General features: G+C 46.0%; 1 protein-coding gene across 1 annotated transcript in view; it reads left to right on the forward strand.

Annotated features, from left to right (window-relative positions):
* LOC121857258 overlaps positions 1-13236 on the forward strand; it is a 111267-nt gene that overhangs the window by 86597 nt on the left and 11434 nt on the right. Inside the window, exon 5 of the mRNA XM_042353249.1 lies at positions 5697-5905. Within this exon, the coding sequence (XP_042209183.1) occupies positions 5697-5905 (209 nt within the window). The remainder of the gene's footprint in view (positions 1-5696; positions 5906-13236) is intronic.

Genomic DNA, 13236 nt, shown 5'->3' on the forward strand with positions numbered 1-13236 from the left:
GTGTAGCTGGGAGTCTTCATTTCTCACCTGGTGGAGCTGGGAGTCTTCATTTCTCACCGTGGAGCTGGGAGTCTTCATTTATCACCTGGTGTAGCTGGGAGTCTTCATTTCTCACCTGGTGGAGCTGGGAGTCTTCATTTCTCACCTGGTGGAGCTCTGGAGTCTTCACACCTGGAGCTGAGCCCTCTCACCTGGTGGAGCTGGGAGCTTCATTTCTCACCTGGTGAGCTGGGAGTCTTCATTTCTCACCTGGTGTAGCTGGGAGTCTTCATTTCTCACCTGGTGGAGCTGGGAGTCTTCATTTCTCACCTGGTGGAGCTGGGAGTCTTCATTTCTCACCTGGTGGAGCTGGGAGTCTTCATTTCTCACCTGGTGGAGCTGGGAGTCTTCATTTCTCACCGTGGAGCTGGGAGTCTCCATTTCTCACCTGGTGTAGCTGGGAGTCTTCATTTCTCACCGTGGAGCTGGGAGTCTTCATTTCTCACCCTGGAGCTGGGAGCTTCCATTCTCACCTGGTGGAGCTGGGAGTTCTCTTTCTCACCTGGTGTAGCTGGGAGTCTTCATTTCTCACCTGGTGGAGCTGGGAGTCTTCATTTCTCACCTGGTGTAGCTGGGAGTCTTCATTTCTCACCTGGTGGAGCTGGGAGTCTTCATTTCTCACCTGGTGGAGCTGGGAGTCTTCATTTTTCACCTGGTGTAGCTGGGAGTCTTCATTTCTCACCTGGCGGAGCTGGGAGTCTTCATTTCTCACCTGGTATTGGTCGGGAGTATGCGGCTGGGGTCTGGCTGGGGTCTGGCTGGGGTCTGGCTGGCAAGGTCTGCATCGGTCACCTCTCAACACTTGTGTCCTTACTTTTCGTGTTGTCACTTCTGTATTATCAGCTGAGGGTTGGTGGTCACTCTCTGCACTGTATCGTTGGTGGGAGGGCGTGTTGTTGTGTGCAAATATAATATAATTGATATATTCAGGCGGCACGAGGAGATGATATTGAAATTATTGTGACGATTTGCCAGAGTTATTATGAATTCTAACTGTAGTCCGCCTCTCTCTCTCTCTCTCATCAATTTCCCCTCCTAACCTTACCCCCTCCATCCCCCCAGCCATCCACCCTCTGCCATCCCCTCTCTCCACACACCAACCTACCCACCCTCCCTCCCTCCTTCCTTCCACCTACCTTTCTACCTTTATAAATCCCTCCTCCCCTTCCACCCACACACCTTTCACCCTTATCCACTCCACTCCTTCCTCCCACCCCACTCTCCATCCCCTCACTGGCACCCAAATACAATCACCTGCCCACTCCCTCACTGACACCCAAATACAATCACCTGCCCACTCCCCCCACCCATCCCACTCCCTCACTGACACCCAAATACAATCACCTGCCCACACACCTCTCCGAATCGCAACAGAGCCGCCATTGGTGCTAATCCTGCAACTGTTCTGCAATGTTAGCGGGTTAAACAAACATTCACTCACCAGATCGGGTTATACTCTCTCTCTCTCTCTCTCGGAAGTAAATAGACGCCTTTAATCGTATTTAGAGATATGTTGAATCTTTAAATATAAATAATAGGAACACACACACTGTTGGAATATAAACTTGCCACACTACTCGTCACTCATTACATCGCCTTGTTACCATAGTCCCTTAAGTTCATTATTTTCCAAGGTGATTGGGTTTCAGCCGTGGGTAGTTAGGGTGGGAGGGAGGGAGGAAGGCGAAGGAGGGTGTATAGGTGAAAGCTGGTAGGTAGTAGGCAGCTACCAAACAGGGAGGTACTACCGCCTGGGATGATATTAGAAGCATAATGTATTGTCTAATGGTAGACCCTGCTGCCATATGGCATCACGAAAATTGTGACCAAGTCCCAGGTTGCTGATCTGACTTTCTGCCTCATTTACACACAATTGCTGGGTTTCAACTGTCTCTCTTACTTTGACAACACAACATACTGTACAATATCGTTTCTCACTAATGATATATTTTTTTTTTAACTTTTGTATTTATTTATGGGTATTGTCATTATTATTATTTTATTTGTTATTAAAAAAATAAAAAATATTGTTATCATTATTATAATTATTATTATTACCATATTTTCGCCCCCCAGGCCCCGATGTGGGTCAGTGACCTGTGCCCGGGTGGGCACTGTTAAAAAAAAACAATAATAATAATAATAAAAATAATAATAATAATAATAATAATAATAATAATAATAATAATAATAATAGTAATAATAATAATAAAAATAATAATAATAATAATAATAATAATAATAATAATAATAATAATAATAGTAATAATAATAATGGTTGCCCCTCGTGTAATGAGGATGGCCGGCCCAAGGGCCACCTAGGCGTGAATTTGTTTAAGGTGTAGAAGCTGTCGCCTACACAACAACCACACCCTGAGTTAACGAGCTGCATGACCCAGTGTCAAGGAATAGTTCGAGAAGACCGGACAACTCGCCAACTGCACTGGCTAACCATTACCCCGGAACACGATCCACAAATCGATTAACATCCAGGTTCCCAATTACTGCTGGATAGACAGAGGCAAATGGCGTAAAGAAACTTGCCCATAATTTCACCCTGCCCGAGGATCGAACCCAGGTCCGCTCGCTTGCGAAGAGAGCATGCTGACCACACTCACACGGCCGGCAGATCGTGCAGGTGAGCATGGCTAACACCCAAATATGTACCTGTAATAAGGTTAACATTGATGGTCGTTGACTTAAGTGAAATATACGAGGACACTAAGCTATTGTGAATCTGTATTAATGGAGGGAGGGAGGGAGGGACTGAGGAGAAAGCGATGAGAGAGGGAGGGAGGAAGAGGGAGGGAGGGAAAGAAGGAAGAAAGGAAAGGAGAGAAGGAGGGAGGGAGGAAATACACACATACACTAAAACTGTTAACAACAACAAAAACCTACTGACATTTCACCCTCTAACACTACTGTACCTTACTATCATCTACCCTCAACTCCCATCTTCTATTAACCAACATAAGGGGGGTGTCAAACAATCGTGACGTGACATTAAAAGCAAAAGGAAAAAAATAAATAATTCGACTTATCATTGGCTTTCAAGAACACGATTTATTTTTGAGTGGGAGTTTGGGCCTGAACGGAATTTGTCATATATTTTCCCTTAATATATATATATATATATATATATATATATATATATATATATATATATATATATATATATATATATATATATATATATATATATATATATATATATATATATATATATATATATATATATATATATATATATATTTTTTTTTTTTTTGGGGCAAAAGAATCAGTTTTTATATCGTTTGCCATTTTTTTTTATTTTATTTTTTGTCAAGTTTCGTATATTTTGCCATTTCGTTTTTTTCTTTTTGTTGCCAATTTTCAGTTCGTTTTATAACTTCATTTTTTTATCTCTTCTCGTAGTATTTTGCTGACGGTTTCCGGGCAACAGAGTCCTGAGAACACCTGGAGGTGGAGGGGAGGAAGGTGGGGAGGGACAAGGTGGGGGAGGTGAAGGAGGAGGAGGTGAAGGGAGGAGATGGAGTGGAGTCTTCCATAATGTATGTAATATCTCAAGGCTTGTTCTGGTAGCGCCCTCTGTTTACATCCCCGCCTCCTCCTCCAACCGACCTTTTTATCCGACCTCTTACCCTCACCCGATCTCTGGCTCGCACCGCCATTTCCCCGATTCTTTGCTGTTGCCGACCTCCTCCCGACTCCAAACCGACTCATAATTGTCCCCGACTTCTCTCCGCCTGGGTCCCGACCTTCTTCCTCAATAACTCTCCTCCTCCCCTTCCTCCCGACTTGACTCCTCTCTGCTTTTCCCCGACCTTAACCAATATCCGACCTTATCCGAACTTCCGACCTTCTCCGACCCCTATCTGAACTTACCCGACATTTTCCAACCTACATCCGAACTTCCAGACTTTCACCGACCGCTATCTGAACTCGCCATGATCATGCCCGACTTATCCCATCCCTAAGACGATCCTTCCCCGACCTCTGCTCCACAGTTTTTCAATCTCTCACCGACCTCATCATCCTATCCTTCCTCCTCCTTCTACGACCCCCCCCTCTTCTTCCTCCTACGACTCCCTCTCTTCTTCCCCCTCCTGCTCCTCTAACGAGCCAACAAACCGGAACAAATAAGCTAACACCTCCACCACTACACCTAGTTGTGGTGGTGTTAATAGCAGTGGTGGTGGTGGTGGTAATAGTCGTGGCATGGCTGCTGCTGTTGTACTACCAGCACCGTCAGCTTCACCTGTGGCAGCTGTGCAGTATGTTTAATGTGCTCTGGTGGGTCGACTGTTCCAATCTGATCAACGAATTAGGGGAAGAGCCTGACTACAGACCTTCCCACCCCCTTACCCACACTCTTCCACATTAACCCACACCGCCCCACACCAACCAACACTCTCCCACACCAATCCACACCGCCCGACATCAATCCACACCGCCCCGCACTCTCCTACACCGCCTCATATCAACCCACATCCTCCCACACCGCCCCTCTCTCTCCCACAGCACCCCACACCGCCCCACTCTCTCCCACACCGTCCCGCACCCTCCACACCAACTCCTCTCTCCCCACCGCCCCTCTCTCTCCCCCACTTCCCCCCTTACTCCTCTCCCCCTGCGTCCCGCATCCTCCCCACCAACTCCTCTCTCCCCATCGTCCACTCTCTCCCACGCCCTCTCTCTCTCAGCACCCACCGCCCCTCTCTTTCCCCACCGCCCTCTCTTCCCATCGTCCACACTCTCTCCCACACCAACCCACTCTCTCCCACAGCGCCCCACCCGTCATCCTCCCCCAGCCACTCCTCCCAGCACTTACACTCTCACCGTCCCGCATCCTCCCACACCAACTCACTCTCTCCCACACCATCCCACAGTCTCCCACTTCAACCCATACTAACCCACATCCTCCCACACCGCCACACACCAACCCACACACTCCCACACCCGATAAATATTACATAATACCAATTAGATCAAGTTTCAAAAGACCACTACAGTTGTATTTGACTAATAAACATCAACCAGGACTGTATTATACTGTAATATGAAATGTGTATTACCACTAGCCTTATTAAATCTAAATTCCATACAATTATAACGCTGTATGAGTGGTAATGCTTATGTGTCACGTTTATAATTTGGTATGTATGTATGTATACGTATTATAGGCAAACCAATAAAAAACATCCTCTAATAATCATACATACAGGTATTATTGTGTATTCATGTTTCTCTACTACAGCACGCAAAGACGTATGGGTGTTATACTCTTAACATGTATAAAAATGTATACGTTTGCGTCTGTATACTTATAAGAAGCAAGACTGAATATAATGTATGAGAAGAGAGTCTTAACATTGTGCTGAGATCTGGTGTGAGGGAGGAGTGAGACCAGGAGACGTTTAGGTTAGGCCAGGTCTGTTGTGAGGAAGACCTGAAGATGTCTTGTATGGGAGTCTAGCCTCAAAACCCTTACTGTTTTTTTTTTTTTTTGGTCTGTGTGGAAAAAATGGAACGCAGTTTTTGGTTATATAAACATTAAGGGAGAACGATTATCCACCTCGAAGGTAATGCCTATCTATCTATCATCAATCCAACCATCAATCAGTCTATCTATCTATCCATCGTCCTCCTTATTGCAGTGGTGTGCGAGGGACTGCGGCTGCGGGAGTCGGTGATCCCGCCCTACAAGCTGCGGGGGGACACGGTGGAGCTGCGGTGTGACTACGAGGCGGGCAACTCCTCCATCTACTCCGTCAAGTGGTTCAAGGACGACGAGGAGTTCTTCAGATACGTCCCCCGAGACTCCCCGCCCTACCACATCTTCCCCCGCGTCGGTGTGACTGTTGACGTGAGTACTGGATGGGTGGGTGGGTGGAACTAACCTAACTTAACCTGACCTGATGTGACTTGACCTAACCTGAGCCTGATGTGACTTGACCTAACCTGACCTGATGTGACTTGACCTAACCTGACCTGATCTGACTTGACCTGACCTAACCTGATCTGATCTGACTTGACCTAACCTGACTTTAACTAACCTAACCCGCCCTACCACACCTTCCCCGCGTCGGTGTGACTGTTGACCTGAGCACTGGATGGATCGACGGATGGATGGGCAAGTTAGATTAATTATGAGAGAGAGAGAGAGAGAGAGAGAGAGAGAGAGAGAGAGAGACCCAACACAGGCTATACTATCAACAGATTATATCATAGCGGAAGTGTCGTACCACCATTCCACAACATCAACACCAGGTAAGAAGATCAGAAATGCTAATTACAGGTAAACCTACAGGTATATACTCGTATAAAAAGCACAGGTACAGTAATTCCCAAGTAAAGGACAAATACCATCAACACTATACTCCGTAATCCGTGTATGAATACATTAAATTTATACCTTAACATAACCTTATTTGTATTGGATGTATGAATTTAGTTGTATAACATTAATAAACTAATACATTATACGGATCAACTAAAGAATCTCCACCCTATCTTAACGCTAACCTAATATAATCCTAACCTAACATAACGCTAACCTAACATATCGCTAAACTAACCTAACCTAGCTTAACCTCGCCCCACCCCCCACAAATAAGTGTCAGGGTGGTTAATCTTCAGGTGATATAAGCTGGGGTGGTTGTTCTTCAGGTGATCCCAATATACAATAGCGATAAAAGTTATTTTTTTTATCTAAGGTCAAAAATTGTTATAATAATGTGTGTGTGGACCAAATAAATGGGCAGCTCCTCCCTCGCACCGTAGCTCCTCCCTCACACCGTAGCTCCTCCCTCACACCGTAGCTCCTCCCTCACACCATAACTCCTCCCTCACACCGTAGCTCCTCCCTCACACCGTAGCTCCTCCCTCACACCGTAGCTCCTCCCTCACACCGTAGCTCCTTTCCCTCACACCGTGGCTCCTCCTCCACACCATGCTCCTCCCTCACCTGTAGCTCCTCCCCTCACATAGCTCCTCCCCTCACACACCATGCTCCTCCCTCACACCATAGCTCCTCCCACTGCCTGTGCTCCTCCCCTCACACTGTAGCTCCTCCCTCACACTGTAGCCCCTCCTCCCACCGTGTCTCCCCTCATACTGTAGCTCCTCCCTCACCTGTGGCTCACTCCCCTCACACAGTAGCTCCTCCCTCACACACACCATGGCTCTCCCCTCGTACCGTGGCTGCCTCCCTCATGCAGTAGCTCCTCCCCTCCTGTGGCTCCTCCCCTAGTAAGTAGCTCCTCCCTCCACGCCGTAGCTCCTCCCCTCACACCGTAGCTCACACCCTCCCTCCCCCACACCGTAGCTCCTCCCCTCACACCGTAGCTCCTCCCCCCACACCAGCTCCTCCCCTCACACAGTAGCTCCTCCCTCACCGTACCTCCCTCACAGCCTCCTCACACTGCAGCTCCCCTCACACCACACTCCTCCCCACACACTGTAGCTCCCTCACACCGTAGCCTCCCACACTGTAGCTCCTGCAGCCTCACCGCCTCCCACTGCTCCTCCCTCACACTGCAGCTCCTCCCACACAGCCTCACCTGCAGCCTCACCGTAGCTAGCCTCACACCAGCCCCTAACACAGTAGCTCCTCCCCACCAGCTCCCAGCCCTCCCACACTGCAGCCCTCCCACACTGCAGCTCCTCCCTCACAGCCTCCCACCAGCCCTCACACCCAGCTCCTCCCACACCAGCCTCCCACACCAGCCTCCCCACACCGCACCGCAGTTCCACCCCCACACCGCAGCTCCTCACACCAGCCTCCTCACACCAGCCTCCCACACCAGCTCCTCCCCTCACACCATAGCTCCTCCTCACACCGAGTCTCCTCCTCAGCACTGTAGCCTCCCTCACACCAGCCTCCCTCACACTAGCCTCCACATCAGAGTCTCCCCCCCACACCAGCCCTCACAGCTCCTCCCCACACCAGCTCCTCCTCACACTGTAGCCCTCACTGCAGCTGCCTCCCCATACTGCAGCCCTCCTCACCAGCTCCTCCCAACACAGGCTCCCCACGCCAGAGCCTCCTCACACCGTAGCTCCTCACACTGTAGCTCCTCCTCCACACTGTAGCTCCTCCCTCACACTGTAGCCTCCTCACACAGTAGCTCCTCCTCACACCTAGCCTCACCACACCGGGGTACCAGAGCTGCCTCCCCACACCCATAACTCCTCCCCACACCAGCCCTCCCCACACCGCAGCCTCCCCAGCACTGCAGCCCTCCCCCTCACACTGTAGCCCTCCCCACACCAGCCCTCCTCACACTGCAGGCCCTCCCTGTACCAGCCAGCTCCTCAGACCAGAGCTCCTCCCCTCACACCAGCTCCCTCCTCACACTGTGCCTCCCCTCACACCGTGAGGCCTCCCACTGCAGCTGCCTCCCTCGTACCGTAGCCCTCCCCCACACCGTAGCTCCTCCCACACCACTGCAGCTCCTCCCCCTCACACTGTAGCTCCTCCCTCACAGCCCTCCCCACGTAGCTCCTCCTCACACCAGCTCCTCACACCAGCCCTCCCTGCACTGTAGCCTCCCTCACCTCACACCATAGCTCCTCCCCACACTGCAGCTCCTCCCCTCACAACTGTAGCCCCCTCGCCACACTGCAGCGCCTCCCCACCCAGGCCCTCACACTCCTCCCCTCACCCCTCACAACGTGTAGCTCTCCACCACACCGTGGCACCTCCTCACACCATTGTTAAATTAGGAGCACTAAAATTTCACCTGTATAAATGGACCCTTGTACACAATTAAGTAGTTCTGCAGGTAGTGGGTAAATAAGTCATCAAACAGTTTATTAATGGTGTTTTAAGTAATTACCAAGTTAATTACGGTGATGTAGTGTTTGAGTGAGCTATGTCTCTCTCTCTCTCCCACTCACTCTTTCTTTTTAGTCTTTTTTTTTCTCTCCTTCGGTATGTCTTCCTTTCTTTCGCCTAATACATATTTATCTCTCTGTCTCTTTCCCCCCTTTCGCCCTCTTCACCTCTTCACTCTCTCGTTATTTTTTTATCTCCTTTCACACTATTTCCTTTCTCTCCCTCCTATCACCTTCTCCTCCTTACTCTCTCCTTTATCTCTTTTCACACTTTCTCTCTTTCTCGACTCTCTTGATAACTTCACTACCGGGGATAATTTATTATATCAAAGAATATGCAATGGAATTTCCTGATGACTAGAGATTTCTATAGATACTATAGTGGCGAACCTTTCTAACCACTCCCCTTTCCCTCTCCTTCCCTTCTCCCTCTCCTTCCCTTCTCCCTCTCCTTCCCTTCTCCCTCTCCTTCCCTTCTCCCTCTCCTTCCCTTCTCCCTCTCTCCTTTCCTTCTCCTCCTTCCCTTTCTCCTCTCCTTCCCTTCTCCCTCTCCTTCCCTTCTCCCTCTCCTTCCCTTCTCTCTCTCCTTCCCTTCTCCCTCTCCTTCCCTTCTCCATCTCCTTCCCTTCTCCATCTCCTTTCCCATCCAAAGCCAGACACTCAAAAAATACCCACAAAAAAGTCTATAAAAAAAAAATAATAATAATAAATGTTTGCCGGTAAAAGTCACATACAGGTTTAGGTCATGCACACAACTTACTGATTATAAGAGATTTATCCCTCTCTACACACACACACCACGTAAGAATGGGGTGGAGGGGGATAGTGGGGTGGTGATGGGAGGCAGTACTTGACGACGACACGACCGGTCAGTCACTGGGCAGACTAGGAAAACAAGACTTTACGGCGGCAAGCTAATTGAAATGTGTAAGAAATAAAATCATTGATGTGTGTACAGTATGTGAACACTCGCCATTGACAATAAAACGACACATACAGCAATAAAACCCTATTCTAAAAAAAAACACTTACCCATACGACAGACAGCGCCAAAGACACACAAATAAAACACTATTAAAACTAAAACACGAAAAACACTATATATCTCTAACCATATGAATAATAAAACACACCGTACACAGAGATAAAATAAAACACAACTAAAACACACCAAAAAACACTCAACACAGAACATATTCACCAATAAACCGCGAAAAAAACCCCACGAAATACACAAAGAACACGATTAAAACACGAATAAAACCCAAAATATTCACAATAAAAACAGAAAAAAACACAAAAAACATTAAAACACCAGATAAACTTAAAACAATAAACCCAACTGTAGTAACACACACAGGTGATATACTGAACACCTGTCGTTGTCAATACTAATTAGGAAGAGTATAAACGGGACTTACCCAAGCTAGGGGTGTACAGTAAAGAGGTGGGTAATGAAACTTGGCCTCCGTCCTGACTTGTGTCAATAGGTGTTAGTCGTGGTTATACCTGACGAACACACACACACACACACACACACACACACACACACACACACACACACACACACACACACACACACACACACACACACACACACACACACACACACACACACACACACACACACACACACACACACACACACACGCAAGTGACCAATCAGAGCGTTACCTATTATCATTTAATATACACTAATTATACTAGATGAAAAGACTTATTGAATATATATGAGTAAACTGGTGAATAACAATGACATGATCGTAATAACTATAAGTATTAATATATATAGTAATAAGATAATATAAAATAATAACTATAATGTCCTTAGAGTTGCTGAAGTATAATATTTCTCTATAATATAATATTAATTACCCTCTATAATTAGTGTATAGTTGTTTATTAAGCGAGTCTATTTAGATTATAGTCGAAAAGAACCTTAGTTGTTGAAGCACTGATATATACTGATAAGTGTTTTGTGTGTGTGTCTGTGATTGAGCGTGTGTAGTATTGTATGTATTTTTGCGAGTGTGTACATGACTATACACACACACACAAACACGAGTAAACAAATACACATAAACACAAATAATTACAACAAAGACAAATAAACAAATACACACACACACATACACACACACACATGCATATAAACAAACGAACACGTACTCAAATACGCACACGAATCATAAACACAAGCAAATACACACACAAAAACATGATCAAATTCACACAAACACAGACATACGCAAATAAATACTCACCACACACACACAAACACATACATACACACACATACATAAAGACACATACGCGCCCACAACACATAATACACACCATATATATCATATTAATAAGCTACAGTTTCCTTAATAGACGAAAAGAAGAAAAAATAATCATCCTGACAACATTTCCTCTCGCCACATCTAACACAAAATGTCTATTACAAATATTAAACTTCTGGGAAAATACACTCACGTCACACTACTCTCCCGGGAATGTCATGATTAACTACAGAACATTACAGCAAAAACTAATTTACATAAAGAAACATACTATGCCTGAGAGGGGGTGACTTACCAATATACATGAGTCAGCCCTAAAATAACAGATCATCAAAGAAAACAATATACTGTATCGTTCTATCTTATTACTGAGTAACTGTAAAACTGTGATATTTGATAAAGCAAATTTCTACTTCATTATAGTATGAAAAATATTACACATGGCATACTACTGTACTGTCACATGAGCTGGTCCTATGCATGAATGAACGCCTTATACTGTACTGTAAATGCCTTTTCTTAAGTCTTATACGACTTATCCCATGAATGTTTTATACACACTAAGCAGCTGTTATTGGTTCCGTGAGAGCATTCGAAAACCACTTGATTAATACGAGGCACAAAAGATCGTAATAGACATTAAAAAAAATGTGAATAGTTTTACGTTTCATGATGAGTGAGAGTGAGGGATTGTGGTGGTGCTCACATAATACTTCATATGGAACCTACCCCACGTCACTATACCCACCTACTCACATTTAATATAATACCTTAATCGGGGAACAGTGTCCCTAGTGTGGCCAGCCAATTTTCTCTCTCACTATTTTACCGTTTACCATTACATGACTTCTACGATACTACTGTATAATCTGTTGTCAATACCCCCGTATCATTTATCCTATGAGATATAATATTTTATTCTAGCATACAACAAACTCATACAAATAACGTTTCTCCCCATACAACGGCACACATCGTCATGCCCCATATCCTGCCGAACGTAAACAAGCATTGTTTTATGTCCACAAAATACAGCGGACAGTAACGTGTTATTGGTGTTTCCCAACTTATACAAACACCAGATACTATATAGTATCTGCATTTACATAATGAGGATTGCTTACTAAACACTGTGCCCAGTGCTGACACCCTCTCTACCCCCTTCTGCCGGAGTCTCCTCACCGCCCAGTAGACAACACACATACAGTACTCTGTATTGAAAAGAAAACAAACATGAAATACAGGTGGAACGCTTGCACACTGATGTATTATTTTCATGGTAATGTTATTTAAAATAGCTGTACATGACAACTTCCTAGGCAGTCATCAGTTATTCATTGGGTCATAAATGCAACCCTGTCTGGCACGACGGACTACAGTACAAAATGCTGTATGCACAAACTTCAACCTCCCCATAAAATCACAACGCCTATGCAACTTCCTAACAGAGAGACAAATGAGAATTATATTCAAACACAAAAACACTGGAGTTCCACAAAGTTCAGTCATTTCCCCAACATTATACATACTTTACACTTTATATAATGGTTGCCCCTCGTGTAACGAGGATGACCGGCCCAAGGGCCACCTACGCGTGAATTTGATTGAGGTGTAGAAGCTGTCGCCAACACAACAACCACACCCTGAGTTAACGAATTGTATGACCCAGTGTCAAGGAACAGTCCGAGAAGACCGGACAACTCGCCAACTGCACTGGCTAACCATTAGCCCGGAACACGATCCACAAATCGATTAACATCCAGGTCCCAATTACTGCTGGGTAGACAGAGGCAAATGGCGTAAAGAAAGTTGCACTTTCTCCAGGAGATTTAAACTCCCTCTTCCGTTGAAGAGGATCGTCGTGTTTTAACCCAAGTTGTAAAAAATTTAGTCCCGAAGGACACCGCAGGCCTGACCCCATACCTACCGACTCACTGACCATACAGTACGCTGACGACGTAACACAACTAGTCAGAAACGGAACAGCACTTGACTACCTCAAAGAAAAAACACGTAGGGAACTCGAACAGGTCACAATGTGGAAGCCCAAATAGCGTATACAAACAAACTCCAA

The sequence above is a fragment of the Homarus americanus genome, unplaced genomic scaffold (assembly GCF_018991925.1).
Source record: "Homarus americanus isolate GMGI-L3 unplaced genomic scaffold, GMGI_Hamer_2.0 scaffold20465, whole genome shotgun sequence".
Classification (NCBI taxonomy): Eukaryota; Metazoa; Arthropoda; class Malacostraca; order Decapoda; family Nephropidae; genus Homarus; species Homarus americanus.